Below are 25,525 nucleotides of genomic sequence, written 5' to 3'. Positions count from 1 at the left end.
AGGTCGCGTCGAGGGCCATGGGGACCATCCCACTGTGCCTGGCGTGGCGTGAGGGCCTGGGGAAAGGTGGCCTTGGGCCAGGGCAGGAGGGCTCCATGGAGGAGGACCAAGTGCCCAGGGTCCTCCGTGCCCTGCGCCTCCCCTAACCAAGTCAGGGTGACTAGCGCCAGCCCTGGATGCTGGACCGACTGTTGAGCTGGCCTCAGGGCCTGCAGGGAACACAGCGGGCCTGGAGGCGGCAGGCACGTCTGCTCTCAGCCTGGAGCCCCCGCCCTGGATGACTATGGGCCACTGGCCCAGCAGGAAGGAGGCCCTCTGGGTGCTGGAGGCTGGCAGGATAGGGCAGAAAGAAGGACCATTGTCTTGGGGGCTGGTCATGGCCCCAGAGTTGGCTTCCGGGGCTCGTCTCCACAGATGCTTCCGGAACATTGAGGGCAGAAGCCGGCAGCCTGGGGACAGCTGTCCCTCGTATCCGGTGACAGGATCCAGGCCCTGGTCATGCCCTGCGTGTCCCTTGATTCACCCTCCCCACCCCTGCCCCTCAGAGCCTCTTCTGTCTCGCCTGAGAAATGAGACTAAACGCTAGGCAGGCCAGGCAACAAGTGGACAGGGCAGTGGGTGGATGGGGCAGTCGGTGCGCAGGGCAGTCAGTGGGCAGAGCAGCAGGGGAACAGGGCGGTGGGTGGGCAGGGCAGTCAGTGGGCAGAGCAGCAGGGGAACAGGGCGGTGGGTGGGCAGGGCAGTCAGTGGGCAGCAGGTGGACAGGGAGGGCGTAGATTACTTTCCTGGTCACTTGGGCCCATGGAGACAGCTCTCCCAGCCAGCTGACCGCCCCTAGCCTGTGCAGCAGGAGAGAGCCGTGTTTTTCTGTAGTGTGTATTGAGTGGGAGCCAGCTAACGAGCATGAACCTGCCGGACCTGGTCAGCTCTGAGTCAGCCTGGCAGGGTCGGCTCGGCGGCCGTCAGCCCCGGGGATACCACAGAGGTGGCGTCACTCTCTCTGAGTCCAGCCTCCGGGCAGAGGTGGCTCTGCTGTAACCTGGCAAACCAGATGAGAGCTAAGTTGCCCATCTGGAGGGGTGCTCAGCGGTCAGCTAACCAGGCATGCCAGGCCCAGTGGGTTCCAGGACCCCCCTCCAGCCCCCGAGGCCAGCTCCAGGGTCCCTGTGAGCAAGCCAGGAAAGGGAGAGCAGCCCTTCCTTACTCCTGGAAGATCCCTGACTGTGTGCCCCCTCGGGGGGAGGGCTGCCCCCCAGGACAAGGATGCTCATCTGCCGAGGGTGCCCAGGGGGTTCCCGTCAGAAGGCTGTGGTCCTAACAGCCTGTCCCCAGTGCCTCATTGGGTGTCGGATTGTACCGTCGTTCAACACACGGTCCCCAACACACGGTCCCCGAGCACCTGCTGCGCCTTCCAGGCTGGGCGCCGGGAACGCAGAGGTGAATGAGCGTCCCTGCCCTGCAGCGTCTGGGAGAGACACAAGGGCCGGCTCCAGGGTGCAGGACATTTGCCTGCGAGGCAGGGAGGGACAGGGCTGGCTGGATGGGCCTGGCGGGCGGGGTTAGGGGAGAGCCTGGCTTCCTGGAGCCAGGGCTTGGCAGGTGTGCGGAGGGGTGGGTCGCAGGGGCCAGCCCTGCTCTGGGTGTGGGGTCCCAGTCTGAGGAGCTGTGAACAGGTGAGGATTGAAGGAGGGTTTCAGAGCTGTGGGAAGGGGCGGCCCTGTGTCTGCTGAGTAGCTAGAGAGGCCTCGGTGCATGTAGAAGGTGGCCGGGGCAGGGCCAGCCTGGCGGCTCCTGCTCCGGTGGGACCAGAGGGAGCCTGGATGGGAGGGCTGGTCCCCCCCAGGTTGCGGCTGTCTGTGGTCACGCCTACCCTGGGGGCGCACGGTGGTCCTGGCTGCTTACTGCGGGGCGGGGGGTGGGGCACCCAGAGGAGGAAGCCGGAGCCCCTGTACTGACCGTGGGGCTGCTGAGCCCGAACACAAAGACGGAGAGACTGACCCCGAGCGAGGATGTTCTAGCGGAATTCACAGCGGCCGCCGGGGTGGGAGAGCCAGACCTGCGGTTGGAGCCTCTGTGGCCTTGGGCCAACCACCCGCCCTCTGGGAACTCAGCCCCTCGGCTTTAACGTGGACACGAGAGGGTGCTGGCCTCCCTCTGCGTGTCCATGGAGCTTGTGTCTGACCTCAATGAGAGCCAGGCGCCCCTCGACCCTGTTGTGGGACGGCGCTTCCTGGGGCCGGGCTGGGTGGACGGAGCTGGACGACTGCCCGGGCTTGGGCGGGTGTGAACGGCACCCCAGAGAACGCAGCTGGGTGCTGGGTTTGATTGTGAGGCTGCTTTGGGCCAGTTGGAGGCAAGGTAGAGAGAAGGTGAGAGACAGCCCAAGTCTCCTGATTCTGGGGGAAACTGCCTGGACTCAGCCCCCTTCCATCTAGGCTCCCTGACCTGGAGGACATTGCGGGGGTGGGAGGCGCTGCTCCTCTCCCCGCCCCCACTTCTCCTGGTCTGGGAACAGGGGTACAGAGACGGGGGGCACTGTGTAGCTGCCCAGCTGCCTGCTCGGGACCCTGAAATGTGCAGGAGAAAGCCGACCCTCTTGCTGCCGTGCAAACAGCCCAAGCCCCTTTCTGTCGGGGTCGTGGTGTCAGTAACCCCGGTGCCGCCCCGACAGTGCCAGGAAACATCCCTCAGGGCCTGGGGTCAGTTCTTGTGGTTCGGCTGTTGCTCTCAGCTTAGGCACTTTCTTCTGAAACACCCAGTGTTAGGCGGCTTTGTGAAGGGACTTCGTGAGCTGGAATCAACTGAACTGAGAGCAAGGGCGACTCACCAGAGCCAAAACCTCAGCAGGCTGCGTGTCTGAGTCCTCGGCAACGGAAAGAGCCTTCCAGGCAGGCTTCTCCATTGCACAGAGAAGGAAGCTGAGCGTCAAAGGTTTTTCTCAGATGTGCCAAACGTACACACACAGCATTTTTGCCTAGCAGAACGGGCCACCTGGCCACCGGGACAGTGGTAAAACACAGACGCTGGGTTTCCCGCCTCCCACGGCGTGTCTCCCTTGAAACCGCAGCACGGGATGTGTGTCTTCCTGGGGGTGGCCGAGCCTCGGGGGTTGGACTGACCTTCTGGAGGGACCCCAGCATCTTGCCGGCCTTTGCAAGCCTGTGGTCTGAGGGGACAGGCAGACCCCTGAGTCGATGCCCCATCCCACGTGTGCAGCCGGGCCATGGGGCCTCAGAGAGGATGCCAGGGTGACGCCTGGGTTAAGGAGGCGGCTGGACCGGCCGATAAGTGACCGAGCGCGGCGGTGGCTGGACCGACCGATGAGCGACCGAGCGCGGCGGTGGCCGCGGAGCTTCACGCCCTGTCCTTCTCCTTCCTTTCTAGATGCAGAATCAGGCTTCCCGTCAGGCTTCCCCGGGCGCCACCCCCTATGCCTGTCAGGTTTGTCCCCGCCGCCGCCTGTCGGGCTCACGTCCAGTCCTGGTATCGTCCCGTCCCCGCTGGTGTCGCGCTGAGTGTAGGAGGCGCTTGGGTCATCTCCCCGAGGGGAGAAGGGGGCGCTCCATGGCAGGCGTTTTTGTTGTTGTTCACTTGTGTCCGAGTCTTTTCAACCCCGTGGACGGCAGCACGCCAGGCTTCCCTGTCTTTCCCTAGTGCCCAGAGCTTGCTCAAACTCATGTCCATCAAGTCTGTGATGCCATCCAACCATCTCATCCTCTGTCATCCCCTTCTCCTCCTGCCCTCAATCTTTCTCAGCATCAGGGTCTTTTCCAATGAGTTGGCTCTTCGCATCAGGTGGCCAAAGTATTGGAGTTTCAGCTTCAGCATCAGTCCTTCCAATGAATATTCAGGACTGATCTTTAGGATGGACTGGTTGGATCTCCTTGCAGTCCAAGGGACTCTCAAGAGTCTTCTCCAGGTGTTAGCCGCACCAAATGTGCTTAAACAACAAATGGAACTGTCCTCTCTCAGCTCTGGAGGCTGCAGCTCCAGGGCCCACTGGCAGACTTGGCTCCTCACGCGGCCTCACCTCTGGGCGTGTGGACGGCCGTCTCCTCCCTGTGCCTCACACGTCGCCCGTCTGTGCCCTAGTCTCCTCTTCTCATAAGGAAGAGAGTCAGATCCAGGCCTGTCCTTAAGACTCCATTTAAACCTAACTACCTCTTCAAACATCCTGCCTCCAAACACGTTCTGGGGTCCTGGGGTGTGGGCTTCAACCTGTGAGCTTTGGAGGGGGCAGTTCAGTTCATGATACGGCCCCTCCCAGGCTCCTAGCGGGAGGTGTGGACCACTGTGAGGGGCTGGACAGAATTTCAGGGGTGAGGGGAGAAGGGGCCTGCTTAGCAAACGAGAGAGGAGTTGGGCCTCCCTGGCAGTCCTGTGGTTAGGACTCCACACTTCCACTGCAGGAGGCACCAAACCCTGTGGCCGGGCCAAATAAGAAAAACAGAACAGGAGGAGCTGCGAGTGGGGGGCGGGAAGCAGGAGCCCCTTCGTGGAGATGGGTTTCATTCAGATGAGGCGAGTGGGAGGCCTGGAAAGTTAGGTGACTGGGAGGTCCTGGCCGGGGAGAGGGCTAGACCAGGAGAGGGTCCAGGAGCTGCCAGGTCATGCCCAGCAGGCGGGGATGGACTTGGGTGCAGAGACGGGGGCAGGAGCTGGAGGAAAGCAGGGTCGTCATGGTGGTGGAGGACCTGATCCAAGGAGCAGAGGAGACGGACGGTTGGGGGGTCTGTCACCGCGGGGATGCGGACATTATGGTCAGAGGTGAGCGAGGAGGGTTGGGGGGATGGTCCCCAGTTGCAGTGGGCACCCGAGGAACAGGTCCCAGACGGGACGGCCGCCCCGTCGGACCACAGAGGCAGGGCTGGCGGTGCCGCAGCGCGTCCCCCAGAATCGACGCGAAGAACCCACTCCCCGAACGCCTTGATCCTGCCTTTGCTGGCGGGGCACGCAGAACCCCTGAAAACGCATCATTGCTTGCTCTCACCCTCCAAATAAAAAGATCATTTCAGCGACGTGGAAGCTTCGTGGTCGCAGAGTGAGTCCATCCGGCCCTGGGAGCACACGGCCCCTTTGCTGGCAGCTAGGGTCACCCGCTGTGTCTCCCGGTTACAGCTTCCTTGTCGTTCATCCAAGCCTACGTGTTTATTTTTCAACCTGCCCGTAGAAAGGGTCTCGTGAGCTCCAGAGTTTCTGCTGGCGCTCGACTCGCTGTAGTTGCCTCCGGAAGGTTCTGTGCGTCAACAGAGTCTGCCTCAGCCTCTCCCTGTCTCGTCTCCTAGGAAACCAGGACTTCCTCAGAGAGCATCATTTCTGTACCTGCTTCCAGCACCTCAGGGTCTCCGAGCCGCGTGATTTATGTAAGTCGCATTCTCTCTGTGGAGAGGGGAGACCAGGGGCCCAGGGTCCTTGCTGAGTGTGCCCTCAGGGGGCGCGGGGCGTGGGGCCGCGGGAGGGATTGGCGCAGACTCCGAGGCTGACTCGGGGCCTCCAGCGTAGATGTGTTGTGTGACCACGGCTGCCCCAGAACGTGGCGTCGGGTGTGCAGAGAGGTGTGCTCACGGCTGGTTTACAGCGGTGTCGGTGCGGACACCTGCCTGCATCCCGCAGCCAGGACTCACCTGGATAAACAGCACTCAGCAGTCACGGTGCAGATCTGTGCCTGTTGGTGTGGAAAGTTCCAATGTGTCTCGTGAAGGAGCGTGTGAAGGATGACATGTATTACGTGGTCCCATTCTCATTTACGTGTGTGGGTATTCGTGTGCACGTAGGTGTGCGTATGTGATTGTGTGTATTTGAGTGTGTGCATGTGTGTAGGCCGTGTGTGTGCACATGTATGGATGGATATGTGTATGAGTGTGTCTACATACGTGCTTCTGTGCGTGCATGTGTGTACGGGCATGGATATTGTGTGTGTGGGTGTGTCTGTGTGTATGTGCACATACAAGTCTAAACGTGATTGAGAACATTTTAACTAATTGTTGACAGCAATTACCTCTGGGTGGTGGCTTTAGAAACGGAAGGTGACTGTTATAATTACTTGCTGGTTTGCTAATCTAAAGAGCCTGTGCTGCGGGGAGGGAACGGGAAAGCGGGGTGAGCCCTGAACTGCAGGCTGGTTGGCCCAGCTTCACCCCTGCAGGCTGGTCGAGCAGCACGAGTCTCCTCTCCCATTCCCCTGACTCACTGCCGGAGCCTGGTTTTTCTCTAACATGATGGAGATCGGATTCCCTTCTCTCGACACTTCTTTTCAGCCCCTGGAACTTTCTCTCTGGTTGGACACAGGGCCGTTCCTGCCCTAATGATAAGAACCCAGGTTCTAGTCTGGAGGGCGAATGGCCGGATGACCCTGGGCAGCTGCAGACTCGGAGATTCAGAAAGACAGCCTGATGTCACCAGGCCAGCTGTGTGCCCTCAGGCAAGGTGTTAGCCTCTCTGAGCCTCCGGGAGCTCACCCGTACCTGGGGGCCCACAGCACCTGCTGCCCAGGGCCATGGAGGGCCTGAGTGGGAGGCCCTGGGCACAGCCCTGAGCCCAGAGTGGGGGCCCAGACAGTGCTCACTGGAGTCACTGTTGTGACATTGGTGCTTGTCTGCGGGGCCTCCGTACCTACTGCCCAAACCAGGGGGGCTCAACCGCAGAGATGTATCTTCTCTCCATCCTGTAGCCTGGGAGTCCGAGTCACGGTGTCGGGAGGCTTGTTCCCTGCAAGGCCTGTGTCCTGGGCGTGTGGACGGCCGTCTTCTCCACGTGTCCTCACGTGGTCGTCCCTCTGTGCACGTCTGTCCTGACCTCCTCGTCCCAGGAGGACCCCCAGGGTGCTGGCTGAGGGCCCCCACCCTGCTGACCTCGGTTCACTTTAACCACCCTTTAAAGGTCACTGTCACCAAATACATATTCTGTAGGGCTGGGGGTTAGCGATTCCATGAAAAGAGGAGGACACAATCCACCCCAGATGCTGTCGTCATCAGGACCAGTAAAAGTGACTGTTACTGTTTGAACGAGATCATGTTCATGGCACACGAGTGTGGTCCTGTCCACAGACAGCAGCTGCTGTTGGTAACTGCTCGTTGCTGTTCAGTCGCTCAGTCGTGTCCGACTCTTTGTGACCCCGTGGACTGTAGCCCGCCAGGCTCCTCTGTCCATGGGATTCTCCAGGCAAGAATACTGGAGTGGGTTGCCATTTCCTTCTCCAGGGGATCTTCCCGACCCAGGGATTAAACCCGAGTCACCTGCATTGCGGGCAGATTCTTTACCAACTGAGCCACCAGGGAAGCTCAATAAATTGTGGGTTTTTAAAAAGTAATCTTTTCACTGCCTTTTTCTTTATTACAAAGGTAACCCACACTTATTAGGAAAAAATAGTGATTGGTATAGAGACAAAAATGAATACCATTTATAATCCTCCCAGCCAGAGTAGCCCACTGTTAATGTATCGAAGTACACACTTTCGGTCTCTTTTTCTCCGTGCGCGTGTATTTTATCTCTTTCTTTTTAACAAAATGAAGTCACGTGGGCTATATTGTTTTGTAACCTTTCTTCACCATGCCGATAAAGCATTGAGTTGGCATAGTGTACAAGCGCATCATTAGATTGTATTATTGGCAGGATTATACTACAGTTGTAACATCATATACGGTCACATCCTAGGGGCTTCCCAGGCGGCATTAGTAGTAAAGAATCCATCTGCCAGTTCAGGAGATGTAAGAGATGTGGGTTTGATTTCTGGATCAGGAAGATCCCCCTGGAGGAGGGCATGGCCACCCAGTCCAGTATTCTCGCCCGGAGAATCCCATGGACAGAGGAGCTTGGTGGGCTACAGCCCACAGGGTCGCAGAGAGTTGGACACGACTGAGTGACTTAGCACACACACGTGCTGCATACAGAGTAGGGAGGAGAAAGCGGAGGGAAAACACTCGCAGACACACACAGCCCAGTGGCCTTCTGCCATGGGAGGGCATAGCCTGTTGTCACGGTGCCCACCCAGGACCTGGATGCTAGGCAATGGATCTGGGAGCCCCACTGGGTGGTGTGGATGTGAGCAGCCGGGAGCACGGCCACTTAGCCACCTGGCTGGGGGTTGGGGGTTGGGGGCCTCTTTCTGAGCTGGCTCATGCTGATGTAGTTGGCCTTGTCAAGCGCTCTCTCTGATTCCTGCAGTCAGGGGCTGACCCAGGGCCAGGTGGGCCTCGCTGACCACGCGTTTGGGGCTGAACAAGCCAGCGGGCAGCTGAGCGCTGTGATCATAGCAGGGCAAAGGGGGCAGGGTGGGTGGGCACAGCCTCCCCCAGCCCCATGGCAGCGTCACCCTTTAGGTCAAGCTGTGTGGGTGTTCGGAAATCCAGCAGATGGCGAGGCCCAGTTGGCATTCCCATTTTCAGGGGGAGACGGAGGCCCAGAGAATCCACCTGGCTTTGGCGAATGCTTGATCGATTTTAGTTCAGTGCAGCATGCTTGCCCTGAGGACCATGTCATGTCAATCATGGAGTTGGGGGAGGGGCTCCGTGGTGAAGCAGAGTCCTGGCTCCACAAGCCGCTAGCCTTGCAGGGAGGGGACATCGATGCACCAACAAAGATCAGCACCTTTACTCAAAAGAGGAAAACATCCAACCCAGATGGGAGAGAGAGCAGGAAAGCCTTCCTGGAGGAGGAGGCCTCTGCTGACTCTGGAAGGACCAGAGGATGAGCCGGGCAAAGAGGTCTGGGGAAGGCGTGTTGGAGAGAGGAACCTACGTGTGCTGAGCCCTCGGGCTCTGGACTTGGGGAAACGGTAAGGAGTTGGGTGTGGCTAGTTTCCTGGGCCAGGGAGTGAGGGGCTCCAGTGAGCAGATACACAAGGGCTGGACCTCCAGGGGCCTCAGCTCCAATTTCTCCAGAACACAGAGAGGAGAAGCTCAGAAGTGCTGATCGGGGTCATCGTCATGACAAATAGCACACTTCAGGGTTTGAACTCAGGTCTTCCGAGCACTGCCCAGGGTTCCGAAGGGAATCGCCAGCGTCTGAGACGTCGGGTGTTCACTCTTTCAACCTACGTCACACACGGCACGTGGTACCCAATGCCTCCCGGGAGCCTAGGAGTTGGGTGGTCAAGGAAGGCTTCCTGGAGGAGGTGGGCTGGAGCTGCCAGACCTGGGAGGGTGCGGGAACGCTGGGGCGTGGGGGCTGAGCCTGGCTCACAGAGGGCACGAAGAGGAGAGACCACACGGCACACAGAGTAGAGACATCCGGCTCCTAACATCGAGTCTGGAGATGGCAGTGAGGGCTGTGTCACCTGTCCCTGGAGGGGGCTGCCGGAGGATGTGAGCTGGAGGGCGAAGGGGGCAGCTGGAGCTCGAGACACGTGGCCCTGGCAGAGAGGAGAGCTGTCGTGCGAGCGCGGCTCTGCACGCAGACAGCCTGCTTCTGTTCCCTGGCTGTGGGACTCTGGGCACGTTACCTGACCTCTCTGGTCTCTGCTTCTTCCCCTGTGAAGTGGAGGTCCTGTGCGTGCCCCCCTTCGTGGGCTTGGCCCACTGATGCCTGGGGTGGAGCACAGAGCTCATGCTGCTGTTGGAGTTTGTTGGAAGAATTGCTGGCAGGACGCCTCTCCCCATGGCCACCCCCACCCAGAGGCAGAGGTTAGATCTGGACTCAGGCAGTGAGGACCTTGACCAGAGCTGCCTGGGGCTGGGAGGGGGGCAGAGACGTGGGCAGAGGCTGCGTTGGCCAGGCCGGGGGTCCCCAACGGAGGCCGAGGTCAAGATGAGGGTTCTCGAGAGGTTTGGGGGGTCAAGTTGAGCTAATGGGGGCAGCCCGACTGGCCAACTCTGCCCATGACTGGCAAGGCCAGCCTGAGACTAACCCTCAGAGGGGACACGGGGGAAAAGAGGTGACTGGCGTGTCCGCTCCAGGCAGGACAGGAGCCTGGGCGTCCACTCCACGGGGGACCAGGCAGTGCTGGGAGCAGGCTGGGGCCGCACATCCCTTCTTCCGTGGGGATCGCAAGCTGTAAACATTCCATGCGCACTTGTTGGGGGTGTGCCACGGGAACACCGAGGCTGAGACTGGTGTTTGGGTGTGAACCACAGCCCTACTGGGAGAGCCAAGCCTCCTGGTGCGCAGCTCCCAGGCCTGTCCGGTCACGCCCCCCCCCCCGGCAGCCCCCAGAGCCAGGAGGAGGGGCTGGTGGGCAGTGGGGCAGACCGAGCCCAGTCATAGGAGAGCGAGCCGCCCTGTGGACCTCACCTGAGCAGATGCGGTGGTTCCAGGCTTGTCGCCGTGAGCGAGCGCCTCTGTGGTGACCTCTGTGAGGTCACACGCCCGCTGACTGTCACCTGCCAGCCCATTGGCTGTGTGTAGGGAGTGCTGCAAAGCCCTGAGTGTGTGTACGAGTGGCTGGGTGTGGAGGTGTGCTCATGAGTACTGCTTTGGGTGGGTGCGGTTGTGTGCGAGTGTGGGGGTGCCTGAGGGTTGTGCTGGTGAGCGTGAGTGGGTGGAGCTGTGGGTGTGTCAGCGTCCCCCTCCACAGTTGTGGGTGGACACATTCTCTGTGCACACGTGTATAATGTGTGCAGGCCTGCATGCGTGTGCTGGGTGTTTGCATCTGTGCATACATGTGCACATACATCAAGCAGGTATTCAAATGCACGTGTGTGTGGCCTCTGTGTGTGTGTTTTATGTGAGCACATGTGTATCTGTGCATGCGTACAAGTCTATTACATGCAGGAGTTTGTGAGCACGCGTCCATGCATGCGTTTGTATGCATGTGTACATGTTCGCCGATAGCTCAGCTGGTAAAGAATCCACCTGCAATGCGGGAGACCCCGGTTGGACCCCTGGGCCGGGAAGATCCCCTGGGGAAGGGAACGGCTACCCACTCCAGTGTTCTGGCCTAGAGAGTCCCATGGACTGTGCAGCAAAGAGCCGCACATGACCGAGCGATGGGTTTCCTGTGCCCACACGCACTGCATGCGTGTATGTGCATGTCTGTGTTTGTGTGTTTGCACCCAAGTGTGGATCTGCATGCATGCATGTATGTGTGTATAGGTGTGTTTGCTGTGCCCTCACACATGTATTTGTTTGTGCACATGTGTGTCTGTGTGTATGCAAGCATAACTCTGTGAGTGTGTGTTTAGACCGCAGGCTGAGTTCTCACTGTCTGTAGGACCAGGAGGCTTCCCCGCCCCCTTGCCTTTGCCCCTCCTCCCGCTTCACTCAGACTCGCTTCCTCCCACGCCTGCCGGGCGATGCGGCCCTGGGTGTGGGTCTGACCAGCCCTCCTGGCACCCCCTGCCCTCTCTCAGGCCAAGCTGGGCGATGAGATCCTGGACTACAGAGACCTGGCCGCCCTCCCTAAGAGCAAGGCCATCTACAACATCGACCGCCCTGACATGATCTCCTACTCGCCCTACATCAGCCACTCGGTGGGGGACAGGCAGAGCTACAGTGAGGTACGGGGCCCCGCAGCGGTCGCCTGGGCGGCCTCAGCCTCCTTTACCCCCTCAGACAACCTGCGCCTCCTCTTTAGAGAGTCCCCAGAGTGCTCTGGCCCAAAACTGCCTGTGAGTCAGGATCCAGGACCCCCTTGGAGCAAGGGGCAGGGAGCGGGAAGCTCGAGGGCGATCAGGAAAGTGCCGGGGCAAAGTGAGCGTCTCGTTCTTGTCTTCAGTTGGGCTGATGCTCAGGCCCGGGGAATGGACCGTGTTCCCTCATCCAGCTCTCCTAGCCTCGCTCCCTGCTCACACGCTTCCCCGTCCTGTGAGCGCCTCGAGTTGGTCTGAGCCCTGGTGGGACCTCAGTTGACCCCTCCCTTCTGTCCCTCGGGCGGTGCCCTTGTCGGGGCCTCCCGGCTCACAGCTGCACCTCTCCATTTAACCTGGAACTTGATGCTGGTTTGGCTTTTTGAGATTCGGATGTGACCCTGGGGGCAGGGTTGGAGGGGAGGAGCGTTTTGTCAGTTGCCGGCTGTGTCCATGGGCTGGTCACATGCAGTGGTCTGGCCCAGGCAGCCCCTCGAGGGGCAGAGCTCAGCCCCAGCCGTAACTGAGTCCCCCAAGGTGTGGCCAAGGCTCTGGGGTCTCCAGGCTCAATGGGGGTCATGCGGGCAAGCCCAGCTTGGCAGGCACTGCTGCGGGATATAAGGGCGGGGTGGGGTCCTCCAGGGGTACACTCACTGGTCACGCCACAGCAGCTGGCCAGGGCCACCCCTGCCATGGTCACTGCGGCCACAGTCGCCACCCACGCTCAGACCCGCCCTCACTCTGCCCTGACCCCGGGCTTGGCACTGCCCACCTCCCATGGCGCAGCGCTCTGGAAAGAGGAGACTGAGGGGGACGTGCTGGCCCCAGGACCGTGGGGCTTGGCGCAGAGCTGGCTGTGGGCCCGGGGGGCCGACAGGACCATGGGGCTCGGCGCAGAGCTGGGTCGTGGGCCTGGGGGGCCGACAGGACCGTGGGGCTCGGCGCAGAGCTGGCTGTGGGCCCGGGGGGCCGACAGGACCGTGGGGCTCGGGGGCTCGGGGCAGAGCTGGTCATGGGCCCGGGTGGGGCTCAGGGCAGAGCTAGGCATGGGCCCGGGGGGCTGACAGGACCATGGGGCTCAGGGCAGAGCTGGGCGTAGGCCCAGGTGGGGATCGGGGCAGAGCTGGCCGTGGGCCCAGGGGGCCGACAGGACCGTGGGGCTTCGGGCAGAGCTGGACGCGGGCCCAGGTGGGGCTCAGGGCAGAGCTGGGCGTGGGCCCGGGGGGCTGACAGGACCGTGGGGCTCAGGGCAGAGCTGGGCGCAGGCCCAGGTGGGGCTCAGGGCAGAGCTGGGCGTGGGCCCGGGGGGCCCCAGGACCGTGGGGCTTGGGGGCTTGGGGCAGAGCTGGCCGTGGGCCCAGGGGGCCAACAGGACCTTGGGGCTCAGGGCAGAGCTGGGCGTGGGCCCGGGGGGCCCCAGGACCGTGGGGCTTGGGGGCTTGGGGCAGAGCTGGCCGTGGGCCCAGGGGGCCAACAGGACCTTGGGGCTCGGGGCAGAGTTGGGCGTGGGCCCGGGTGGGGCTCAGGGCAGAGCTGGGCGTGGGCCCAGGGGGCCGACAGGACCTTGGGGCTCGGGGCAGAGCTGGCCGTGGGCCCGGGGGGCCGACAGGACCGTGGGGCTTCTGGCAGAGCTGGGCGTGGGCCCAGGTGGGGCTCAGGGCAGAGCTGGGCGCAGGCCCAGGTGGGGCTCAGGGCAAAGCTGGCCGTGGGCCCGGGGGGCCGACAGGACCGTGGGGCTCAGGGCAGAGCTGGGCGCGGGCCCGGGTGGGGTTCGGGGCAGAGCTGGGCGTGGGCCCGGGTGGCTGACAGGACTGTGGGGCTCGGGGCAGAGCTGGGCACGGGCCCGGGGGGCCCCAGGACCGTGGGGCTCAGGGCAGAGCTGGGCGTGGGCCCGGATGGGGCTCGGGGCAGCGCTGGCCGCGGGCCCGGGGAGCTGACTCTGGTCACCACCGCCTCCGTGCCGGCTTCTACCATTGCCCAGAGCGAGGTGCTGAGGTCCCGTCCCTCCTCCGTCTCTGGGGACCTCTCATCTCTGCAGACCCCACCACGCCCCAGCTGGGGGGCCTGCTCAGAGTGGGGCTCTGAGGGGCCCTTTCTGTGAGTAGATGATGAAGGGGGTGCCTGGGAAGCCCCAGAACCGGGGTTGGGGCACTGAGCTGGGCAGACATGGCCCAGGGCTGGACAGCTTCGCCCGCTTCTCTAGACCTGTGGCCTTATAGCCCCTCATCCCAGGGCGGAAAGCTCACAGGGGGAAGAGCAGTGGGCCAGAAGCACAGAGCTCTGCCAGCCTCTCTGAGCCTCAGTCTCCCCGTCTGTGAAATGGGCAGATTGGGATACACGTTCCCCCTTCCCATTCTAAGGGCGGGGATGGTACAAAAAAGAGCCCCCAGTCACTCGAGGCTCCTCCTCGGAAACTCTCCACAACATCTTCCTACCTGTCCAGGTGTGGGGGAGATAGGTGAGCTTTCCTGCCTGGAAGCTCAGTTTCCAGAGCCCCTTCTGCTACTTACTGCATCCCTGAGCCTGTGTATAGGTGGTGGATGACAGAAATACAGACCCATATACAGACGGTGGAAGGTGCGCTTGTTCTAACGGGAGGTGCCTGGCTGGCAACCGCTCCCCGGGGCCCCGATGGCACCCAGCCCCTCACTCTGGTCCTCTCCCCAGACCCCGAGGCTCCGAACCACCCTTCCTTTCTCCAGGCCCCTTTATCTTTTCTGAAGAAGACCTGTGGGCTCACGGGGTGGTGACCCCCGATGTTCTGACCAACAGTCCTCCTACTGAAACGTGTCTTCACGGGACGGTGGCAGGGCGGGGCGGGCCAGCCAGGAGACAGGTCCACGCTCATCCGCACAGAGCTCCGTCCTGGGGGCTTCTTTCTCGGGGGCCACTGACTATATGTCTCTAAAGAGAAGGCTTTGGAACCCATGTGGGATCTCGTAGGGAGGAGTCCCTTCCTTTCGGGAGGAGGGTCCCTGGGTGGATGTACCTGGGCCGGGGTGTGGGGCCCTCCCCGCGTGACCCTCTGGTGCCGGGCCTAACAGGGTCCCCTGTGTTGTGTCCACAGTCCCCCCAGCTGCTCTCGCCAACACCGCCCGAGGTAACCGCCCCCCAGCCCGCCCATCTGCTCATTGCTCCGCTGCCTAGATTATAAAGATGACCACCCGAGGCTCCCCTAGGAGGGTCCCCCAGGCCCTTGGCTGTGGCCTCTGGCCCTGGCTTCAGGCCGTGGCCCTCTGAGGCTGGGGTGGTTATTTTTATAATGGTGTCTCATCCGCATGCTTCCCCGTGCATCTGCCAGTCCGGCGCTGCGGACCCCTGGGACACAGGCGTTCTGCGGTCTGGTCCACGGCTTCCTTTAGAGGAAGAACAGGTCCAGGGGCCGGGGTAGCAGGGGCCACCTCATCCGCCTCTGAGCGGGATTGTGGGACTGTCCTTGGGGCCTTGAGGGTGGATGTGCTGAAAGCGTTTGTATAAAATAGCGTTTATAGTTAGCGGCCCGCACTTTATGTCTGTTTCTCAAAATTGATCTATGACATAGATGGCTGCCAATCAGACTCCATAGGTGTCAGATCCTGGGTACAGGAAGGTGACAACAAATGCTGTGTGTGGGCAGCCAGCCCTGAGTGGCCATGCCCGTGTGTGGTCGTGAACCCCAGGGACAGGGCAGGTGAGGCGACGAGATGCCTGTAAAATGTAAGCTGGTCAGTGGGGCTGTGCAGAGAATGCCCGGGGATGGAGACAAGACAGCCGGACTGCGGCAGCCCCAGAGGAGACAGAGTGCCCATCGCCAAGGGGGTGGCGGGCCAGGCCAGGAGGTCCGTGTTAAGCACAGGGAGCGGGGAGGCCCTGACAAGTGCGCTCCCAGCATGAGGGCAGCCTGAGCGGAGCGTGGAGGTGGTCATGCAGGCAAGGTTTAGGGACAGTGGCTCGTGTGGGTTTGGCTGAAGAGGAGCCCTGGGAGGCAGGAGGTAAGCTGGGAAGGGCATGGGAGCCGTGAGTGCCAGACCCAGACCCTCCCAGTGCTCATCCCCATGCCTGCCTGGTGGGCAAAGCAGCAGGGTCCACCCACGGCAGGATGCCAGGCCGCATCGTGACTCTGGCCAGGGTGCCGAGTTGCGGTGGGCCGGCGGTCTTCTCCACTCCCCGCCCGCGTGCCATGCCATCTCACGCCACCCGCTCTGAGCGCTCGAGAGAGCGGCCCGTCCTGCTTGAGTGGAGTCTGTGCTGTTGGTGACTGTGCGTCTGGCTCAACTGAGCTTCTGGGTCCGGGGTTCCGGGGCTTCTCACCTCCCACACCTGGGGAGCCCCTGTCGAGGCTGGTTACAGAATCTCCGTGGGTCTGAGTGTCTCCCGAGGACCCTTGGGGGCCGAGGGTTGGGCAAGAGGGGGACTGAAGGAAGTGGGGGGAGCCAGGTGCCTTTACCCACCCTCGGAGCCCAGCCACAAGGAGGTGCTGTGGAGGGATGGGTACCATCCCGCCCTCCAGCACCTGATAGCTGCTAAAGGATGTCAGGCTGAAGGGAGCATCAGCACCAAGGCCAGCTCCCCGCCCGGCTCTCCAGAAGGGTCCTGGCGGGTGCAGGTGTGGGACTCCATCCCGGGTCCACGTCGAGTCAGCCTCCTGGGTCAGGCAAGCGGCTAGCGCTCGGAGGGCGGAAGGGTGGGACGGGGCGGGTGGTGCTCCTGGCTCAGCGTTCACCGGGCTGTTTTCCTCCCAGGGGGAGCAGGACGACCGCTCCTACAAGCAATGCCGGACCTCCAGCCCCAGCTCCACCGGGTCGGTCAGCCTCGGCCGTTACACCCCGACCTCGCGGTCGCCCCAGCACTATAGCCGTCCAGGTACTTGCCCCCACCCCCACAGCTCCTTTTACCCCTGAACCTGTGCTTCTTGTTGCTTTGAGGAGTCTGTCTTGTACTTTGCACAGCTGGAGAAAGGACAGGCTGGGAGATGGAGAGCTGTGCTTTTAGTGGCAGAAACAAAAGGCCCTCCGCGGTCTGGGTGGGGAGGTGATGTGCAGAGGCGGTGGGTTTCCCTGTTGGTTAGAGGAGCCATCCTGGGAAACGCACAAGGCCGTGCTGAGCACGTAGAACCCAGCTCATGTGTTAGTGTCAGGAAGGTAAAACCACACAGAGTGCAGGAGTCACTGAGCTCCGAGCTCACGGAATTCTAGGAAGGTTTGCGCTATGAAAGCAAAATCAACAGACAGAAGCTGGTATCAGCATACGCATGGACGCGTCACCTGTTTCTGGGTCAGTGGCCCCAAAGACAGCCGTGGGGAGAAGCCTGAGGAGGGTCCTCTCTCCCTGGCCCCGGCCTCATCCCCTGCCTGGCACCCAGCTGTGTATTGCTTTCCCTTCCCTTTTAAAACTCTGAGCTGCTTCTGTGTGTCAGAGTCACAGGGACTCCACGCAGAGGCTGCTTTTTTGAGGGATTTTTCCAAGCATCTCCTCCTCGGCCAGCTGTTGCACGGCTCCATTCTCACCTCCATGAACTCAGCTCTTGAGTTTCGCAGTGCTTGTGGAAAAATCAAAGCTCCATTCATTGGCAAAGTTATTTTCATTACCTCCCTGCCATGTGCCTGGTACATCCTGCTCAATAAAAGTTTGGAAAGTTGGTGACTGAGTGAGTGGTGAGAGATGAGTGATGGACTCAGTGAATGAATGAGTGGGTGAATGAACAAATGAGTGGATAAATGAATGGACAGATGAGTGAGTGGGTGAATGAATGAGTGAGTGAGTGAATGAATGATGACTGACTCAGGAAATGAATGAGTAGGTGAGTGAATGAATGAGTGGGTGAATGAATGAGTGGGTGAATGAATGAGTGGGTGAATGAATGAATGGGTGAATGAATGAATGAGTGGGTGAATGAATGAATGAGTGGGTGAATGAATGAGTAGATGAGTAAGTGAGTGGGTGGGTGGGTGAGTGAGAGGGTGAATTAGCAAGTGAGTGAGGGAATGAGTGGGTGACTGACCAGGTAGGTGAGTAGGTCAGGGAGAAGGGCCATCAGCCTCTCTGAGGACCCCTCTGCTGACCCTTGGCCACTGTATTTGGGTCACCTGGGCTGGCCAGCAGGTGCTTGGCTGGATGGCCACCCCAGGGTCAAGGCCTGACTCCTGGGCGAGACCTGGTGCCTATCCGGTGACTGACCCCTCCCCAGTCCGGCTAACCGCCCTCTGCCTGGGTCCCGGATCCCAAGAAAACCCCTTCATGGGGCAGTGGGCAGGACCCAGGGAGCCAGCTGCTCCCACCCAGCCTGGGCACCCTGACCCCAGCAGGCAGGCCTTCCTCCCTCTGAGCCCGGAGCAGAGGTGCCCCGAGTGTGCTTGGCGGCCCACCCCCTCGAGGTGCCTCAGAAAGGTGTGTGTTCTTGGGTCGAGACGGCAGAGCGGGGCCTGGGGCTCTTCTGCGGCCGTGTGGCCGGGCGGGCTGACTCTGACTTGCTCTCTGTCACCCGCAGCTGGTACTGCGAGCGTCGGTACCAGTAGCTGCCTGTCCCTGTCCCAACACCCAAGCCCTTCTTCCGTGTTCAGACATCATTACATCCCGTACTTCCGAGGTAAGGCGCGCGAGGCTGCGGGCTGTGCCCCAGGCCGCCCACAGAGCGTCCGTGTCTTGCCGTCCTGTGCCTGCTGCCGCATGGCTTCCCCGAGCCCCTGTCTCACGCCTGTGCTCCCCGCTGTGTGTCTTGTGTGTTCAGCTCTGTTGGTGTGTCCGTGTTCCCAGGAGGCAGCTTGTTGTGTCAGAAAAGCGAGCGGCAAGGCGGGGAGAGGGTTCTAGGACCTACCCAACGCCCACCTTGGGCTGGCTCCAGAGCCTTTACCTAAGTCACCCCATGTTATTTCCCCCTCGGCTCAGCAGGCGTGGGGGACTGCTCGCCACAGTTATCAGGAGGTGTCCGCGGCTTCAGTTCATGGTGGCCAGGCACCCCACGTGGCTGCAGCTCCTCCCAGGGCACAGACCTGCCCATCTGCCCCACCCCTGCCCAGGCACCTGTATGTGAATCAGTCCAGGAAAAGGGCCAGTTCCTGTGTTATGGACTGAATTGTGCCCTCAGAGTCATTTGTTGATGTCCTAAGCCCCTGTGAGCCTGTGTTTGGAAAAAGTGTCTTTAGGAGATTATATGGAGAAAGAAATGGCAACCCACTCCAGTGTTCTTGCCTGGAGAATCCCAGGGACGGGGAGGCCTGGTAGGCTGCCATCTATGGGGTCACACGGAGTCGGACACGACTGAAGTGACTTAGCAGCAGCAGCAGCAGCAGGAGACTATTAGGGTTTTGTGAAGTCATAAAGGTGGGGCCCTAATCCGATGGGGTGGGTGGCCTTTTTGGAGCAGAACAGTCTGTCTGCGTGTGCTCAGAGGAAAGGCTGTGTGAGGCCAGAGCAGTGTCTTCCGCCGATGAGAGAGGCTGCACCTGAGACCCAGCCCAGCCAGACCTTGATCTGGGACTTCCGGCCTCCGTTCCTGGGAGAAATGAATGTCTGCTGTGCAAGCTGGGCAACTGAGGTGCTTTGTTATGCAGCCCTAGCTGACTGATACACCCCGGAAGATCCCCCAGAGCACAAGAGGAGCAGTGGTGGTCTGTTGGTTCCCCCGGAGTGAGTTAGGGTCCCCGTTCCTCATGACTGCTGAGTGCCGAATGTTTCAGGAGAACCTTCTGACCCCGAGGGACTGGGAGAGGCCAGCCCAGCGGGATTAATGCATCACTGATGGTCACCCATCCCGGCTCCTTGGAACTTGGACAGTTCTAACATGCATCGTCATCACCCATCTGAGTGACCCCATTGGTCTAACTGAGAAGAGAGCCCCTGGTCAGTGGGGTGCCTTCCCCTCCTGTCTGTGGACCTTGCCCCCCAGCTCCCAGACTTTTTGGACGTCCTGGCTTTTCTGAGAAGGAGCAGAGCCCCCAGATCTTGTGAGCAGGAGAACAGCGTGGCTCGCGTGCATCCATGTGGACAAGGGTGTCATGTGGCCGGGCTGTGGCCTCACCCAGAAGAGGACAGAAGACACACTGCAAACCAGAGGAAGCTTGACATTTATACGCGTCCCTGCAGGTCACCCAAGCAGGCGCCCCTTCTTGTCTCGAAGGTCAGAAAGCTGAGCACACGGCTTTCCTCCCGCCCGATGTGGCCCTGCTTTGGGTCCTTGGCAGAGGTACAGCCCAGAGGCGAGGCTGGGCAAGCTGCCCCACCCTGGGAGCTGGGCTGACCGCCTGGGAAACAGCTTTGTCCACATCCGCCCAGGCGGCCCCGGGGACTGCCCTTCCACTCTCCACCAAAACATGGCTCAGAAACTATCACAGCCCCTCCAAGGGCACCCCTCAGGTCGGGGAGGGGGCTCGGTGCCCTGCGGTCTGCTCCAGGTGGGCACTGGCTCCACGGTGGGCCACCCTGCTTCCCTTCTGCCTGCTCTTTCCCTAATTCTCTTTGTGCAGGAATTGGGCAAAGCCCCAACCCTCCTCTCTCGTGCAGGAGGTGGGGGATGCCTGGCACCCCCGGGTCTGCCTGCTGCTGACTTTCAGGGCTGCCCGTGACCTCAGAAGCCCCAGCCCCTTCCCAGACTACCCCTGGGGTGACTGAGGCACAGGGACAGCTCACTGGGCTGGGCCCAGAGGCAGGCCCTCGCTCACCAGGTGTGTCCACCTGCAGGCTGTGGGACTGCTCCTTTTCCCTAAGGCCCACGAGGTCTAGTGCATCACAGCCTGTGGGCATTCTGTGGCGAGCCGTGCCGAGGGCCACCTGCCTTCCTCTCAGCTGGTCATGGGGCCTGGTGTCCACTTGCACTCCGGGAAAGCCTTCCCTGGCCGCTCCTTGCAGCAGCTCAGCTTCCTTGGCTGCCCAGCTGGAGATTTTCTCTCTGGACTATGCTACAGATGGAGGGTTCACCCAGGAGGGACCAGCGTTTGCCCTGACCTGGTCACATGCCCCTCCGTCCCCACCTCACCCTTCCATTCACAGACACACCTTCTCACCGTGTCCTGGCACCCGGGGCCACCCTCCTGTCAAGGCCTGTGTGCAGTGTAGGTGCCCGTGGCAGCCATTTGCACTCGAGTATAAATTTCAGTCCCTGGTGTATCTCCCGGGACAGTGTGAGGCCCTGACCTCTCACCTGTTAAGGAGCAAGCCGCAGGGACCACAGGTGAGCACAAAGAGAGGTGATGCTGGCAGAACCATGCTGCTGGGCGGCAGGGGAAAGTGACCCGTGAGCCCCCGCCCACAGTGTGAGGGACAGAGGAGGGGCTGCACAGGTGGGGCCTCTCGTCGGAGCCCCCTTGCCCACCCGCTGGCAGCGCCTGGCAGCACCTCTTCATCTCACTCCCTTCTGGGGCCACCCGCCTGGTGGCCGTGGTCGGCCCAGGTGGCCTGAGGCAGCAGGCTAGGCAGGTGGAACCTGCCCGCATCATGGTGTCCCATGGGAGCCCTGTAGGGGCTGGGGGCTGGCCTTGCCTCTGATCACCTTGAGAAGATCCACAGAGCCAAGTTGGGGCATTCCCAAGGGCTGAGTGTGGACAGCTGAGCAGCGGAATGAAGGGCATGGTGCTGGATCGGAAAGCAAAGTACAAACGTCCATGAGTTCACAGCCATGTACAGGCATGACCGAGTAAAAAACCAATGGGGAAAAGAGACCAACTCCCGGCAGAAGAGACCCCAGTGATTCATGGGGACCCTCTGCCCTTCAGGAGGGGTGCCCTCCTCCCTGCCGTCAGGTGGGGGCTGTGCCTGGCAGTTTCCCTGCAGAGCACAGAGTTGGGGGTGGAGAGGAGCCAGATGTGCAGAATCCTGGGCCAGCACGACCTCGGCCATGGGATCAAGGTCAGTTGCAGTGCCGGTTCACGTGGACAGCAGCACCTCTGACAATGGGGGGAGGGCGCCTCCCCTCCGGGCTCTTCCCCCCAAACCCGTGACCCCATCTGGTCATGAGAACACACCCGGCAAATCCTCCCTGAGGGGCGGTCTGCCAGACACCCACGCGGCACTTCTCAAAACTGCCCAGGTCATGAGGTGCCCAGACAGTGAGAAGCAGTTACAGCCCCAAGGGGCCTGGAGGGGCATGAAGACCGTGTCTACTGGCATCCTGGACAGGTCCTGGGATACCCAAGGGACGCGAGTGGAAAACGGGTGAAATCTGAGTGCAGCAAGGCATCTGGACGACACCAGGGTGGCCACCCGCCGGCTGCACGTAAGATGGAACCGTGTGGGATTCCCAGGAAACCTCCGTGTCGCCCGGAACTGCTCTGCAACAAAGCACTGACTCCAATGGGCAGGGGAGATGGCTGTTCACGGGCCAGGGCTTCCTGGGCTCCGGATGGCACGCCCCAAGGTCCTCACGGCTCCCTGAGGGCGCTGAGGACCGTCCATAGCAGAGGTCGGAAGCGACCTCCGTGCTGACCCGCCTCTGGGAGGGGCCACATGTCCGGGCATGAGGAGCTCTGTGCTGTTTCAGCATCGCCGCATGGTTGGGCTTGCCTCTGGCATTCTCCCACCCCTGGTGACATCGGTGGTGGGGGTTTTGGCCACCAGGACCCGCGGGGAAGGCAGTGCCCAGGGCTCAGTCTCGCCAGCACCCAGGGCCCTGCAGAAAGCGGTCGTGGGGAAAGTGCTCTTCGAGACCCCACGTGGGCTCTATGCGAGTGTGCACTTCACTGTGGATTTGTGGCACGGTGACTGGGCGGGCGGGCATGTGTTCCGAGAAGGGAATGGCCGGCTGGGCTGTGTCCCCTGGAAAGGCTTTGCACCTGAGCCTCGACCCAGGTGGAGTCTGGACAAGCGGGAGGATTGGAAAGGGGGTCCCCCAGGGGTTGGGGGAGGAGGAGCAATGAGCAGAGACAGATTGGGTCAGGTCCTAGTCTGGTGGCCAGTGAAGAGGGCCCTGGATGGCAGGTGTGAGGAGGGTGTGACCTGCCCCCTGACCCCAGTGAAAGCCACAGTCCTCCTCAGACACACATGCGTGTGTGTGCACACACACACACATGCACATGTGTACACATGTACACACACACACAGACATGCACACACACGTGCATGCATGCACACACATGCACACATGCACACAGACATACACATACATTCACATGCACACATGCACGCACACACACACACACATGCACACATGCATTTGTAGACACGCACACAGAGAGACATGCACATACATTCATGCACACACGTGCATGCACACACATACACACGTACACACATGCACTCACATGCACACATACACAAGAGTCTTGCTTGTGAAGTCGGATGCTGCACGGTGACCCTGAGGACTGGGGAGGATGGGGTCCCATGGCGTGCTGGAGTCTGCCCCACCGGGGAGGAGCAGAGAGAAACAAGCCATGGGAGGCTGGGCCAAGACGCTCTGGCACAGCAGGGTCAGGCCGTCCTCAGCTGCTCTGGGTTCGAGCAGATGAGTGTGAAGCCCTGGCTTCCGCATGTTCTGTGCCCTGGGGGTGATGAGTCACGGCCAGCAGGGCAGGTCTGCGGTTTCCTTCACACACCCGTGGGCATCGTCTACCCACTGGGAAGTGCAGCCTAGCCTGAGGCTCCAGAAGGCTGTGAGCTGTGCTGGAGGGCGATGCTAAGGGAAAAGCGGGCTTCACATCCCCTCCCCGGGGGGTACAGTTCTCTACCCGACGTTCCGTCCATGCTGACAGGTGAAACTGGTGCCCTGGCGGGAAGCTGCTGGAAGCTGCAGTCAGTCTGGGGAGCTGGTTGTGGTCTGCTGTGCCCACCCTGCCCCTCAGGCCCCCCGGGGTCCCCAGCATACCACCCCAAGGCAAGAGCACCCCCTAAGCCCATCTGCCGCTCCACCCCCGTTAGCGCACCTCCAGGCCGGCCCGCGCTGCCTCATCGTGTGTCGCCTTGGGGTCCTGTGACTCCCAGTCTGGGGTGTTTTCAGGTCAAGGCGTCCCTCTCCTTTCACCCAGCTGTCCCGTAACGTTCCCTGAGCTCAAAGGGGGAATGAGTTGTGCCATTGTGTGTCCTGCTGAGACGAGCCGTGTGCCATCCCTTCAGGAGGTGTGGGGGCAGGGCGGGGAGGGTCACCACGGCTGTCTGAAGTCTGGGACTTGATAATCCAACCTTGTCCGCAAAAACTGAACTGACAGATCTAGGTGGGATAAAAGTCGGAGCCAAAATCAGAGGGCTCTTCCCCTTCAATCTGGCCAAAAAAAAACAAACAAAACTGCTTTATTTGGGAACACAGTAGCTGATGAATACCAGTTGCCTCTTTTTCTCCCGTAGCTGATAAAATTGTCCTCCGTGGCTTTTAAAAGACAGATGTCGATGAATTCTAGCACTTCAGCCCCTGTTGTGAATGGCTGATTTGTGAATCCTCCCAAGAATTCAGCATCTTTTTACACAAGGATACTTAGGAAGAGGTGGGGGTGCTTAGTCTTGGTGAATTTGTGATTTTCTAGATTCAGGCAGCCGCCTGGCCATGCCCCACCCCGCACCCAGGGAAAGGGGGGCACCGTCGATGGCCCGGCCAGCCATCCTGGGAACTTCCAAGCAGGCTGGGCCTTGCCCCCCACCCTGGGGCCTTGGAAGGCGGTTCCTCAAGGTTGGATTAATGAGTCGTGGGGCCTCATCTAGAGGTGTCGGTGGAGCGGGGGTCACACTCCCTCCCCTGGGCAGAGGGCGCAGAGGCCCCACCAGGCAGGGGAGACAGGGGCTCCTGAAGCTCTCACGCTTGAAATGCTCTCCTCTGCTTTCCCCTCCCGCCTCTGTCTGCCGTCTTCGCTCTTCCGTCTGGAGGCAGTGAAAGTGGCCGGAGCACCCCCAGCCTCTCCGTGCTCTCAGACAGCAAGCCTCCCCCCTCCACCTACCAGCAGGCTCCTCGCCACTTCCACGTCCCAGGTAGGCTCCCAGGACGCACGGCCACCCACCAGGCAGACGGGCCACCCCTGAGCTGTCGGGGTGGGCGTCTGCTGTTACCTCTTGGGAGTCGCATGTTCCCCAAGCTTCTTCATCCCCCACCCCCCCAATTCTGAGATGCTTTAAAAATCCACAGATGGGTGGTGTGCACATCCCCAAACCGGCACGTATTTGAGCCTCTCCCAAAGCCCCACAAACCCCGGGGAGGCGCATCTGCCCTTCCGGGAGTGGACTGGAGACAGGTTGTCCCTGGACACCCGCCCTGGCCCCCTCCGGCCCTCTGCCCCCTTCACAACGGTGGGTGGCATCTGGGCTGAGTGCAGCTGAGGTGTGTGGGGCCTGGGCGCCCGTCGCTGGGCTCCCCGATCCTTGCTGGGGGCGCTGGGTGACGGGCTGCTTGCTGACGGATGGCGGGAGAATGGAAATCATCACAGTGTGCTTGCTCACCCTGCTGTCTCTCTCCTTTTTTTTCCCTTTCTCCTTTCCCAGACACTGGCGTCAAAGATAACATCTATAGGAAACCCCCCATCTACAAGCAGCATGGTACATGCAGTCGGAGTCCTCTGCTGCTGCGTTTGCCCTGCATGCCTGTCGGTGCCTTTGCTTCTGAATGCTTGCTCTTGCTGTGCTTTGATACATGACGGGGAGGGTACCGCAGGGGCTGCGGCCTGAACGTTAGGTATGTGGCGTTTGCCGGCGGGATCCCGGGAGGCCCCTTCGTAAATTGCAGCGGAGGGTGTGTCCGAGTAAGCATCTCTGTGTGCGTGTGAACCCAGGGCTGACTCGAGGGCCGGGCTGCAGATGAGGGCTTGTAACCGCGAGCTGGTCCCCGCGTGTGGCTTCGGGGACACTGCTTTGAGGGGAGCAGCCAGCCTGACTTTAGCCCAGATGGTGAGGGACGGAGGTGCCTGGACCCCAGGGTGGCCCAGCCTGGTCTTTGGAAAACAGCACAAACCAGAATCAGTCCTTGAGCCCTCCGTGAGAATGTAAGTCCTGTGTTTTGAGAATCTCTGATGGTAGAATTCACGACTTGGCCTTTGGTTAGAGGGATTCCAAGCCTCAGCAAATAGGGGCAGGTGATGTCTGCTGGCGAGGGTGTCTCACCGCGCCACTCCCACCCGGCCCCGCCTCCGATTTCCCTCCCA

At 61.0% G+C, this 25,525-nt stretch overlaps 1 protein-coding gene across 27 annotated transcripts in view; it reads left to right on the top strand.

Annotated features, from left to right (window-relative positions):
• The window catches only part of ABLIM2 (actin binding LIM protein family member 2), a 170,845-nt gene that overhangs the window by 94,133 nt on the left and 51,187 nt on the right, over nt 1-25,525 (top strand). For 8 of the 27 annotated variants that reach the window (XR_011464570.1, XR_011464565.1, XR_011464569.1 and 5 more), the window contains exons 9-16: nt 3,385-3,441; nt 5,286-5,363; nt 11,286-11,432; nt 14,569-14,601; nt 16,223-16,343; nt 17,968-18,066; nt 24,261-24,362; nt 24,870-24,923. Coding sequence is in view for 3 of the 27 variants with exons in the window: in XM_070372765.1 (XP_070228866.1) it covers nt 3,385-3,441; nt 5,286-5,363; nt 11,286-11,432; nt 14,569-14,601; nt 16,223-16,343; nt 17,968-18,066; nt 24,261-24,362; nt 24,870-24,923 (691 nt within the window). In the remaining 24 variants the exon portion in view is untranslated. The remainder of the gene's footprint in view (nt 1-3,384; nt 3,442-5,285; nt 5,364-11,285; nt 11,433-14,568; nt 14,602-16,222; nt 16,344-17,967; nt 18,067-24,260; nt 24,363-24,869; nt 24,924-25,525) is intronic. The other 19 variants (XR_011464574.1, XR_011464566.1, XM_070372767.1 and 16 more) reach the window with 11 other exon arrangements.

Source organism: Bos mutus, chromosome 6, assembly GCF_027580195.1.
Source record: "Bos mutus isolate GX-2022 chromosome 6, NWIPB_WYAK_1.1, whole genome shotgun sequence".
Classification (NCBI taxonomy): domain Eukaryota; kingdom Metazoa; phylum Chordata; class Mammalia; order Artiodactyla; family Bovidae; genus Bos; species Bos mutus.
Note: the sequence above shows the minus strand (reverse complement) of the source record. Positions and strands in the feature narration are given on the sequence as shown.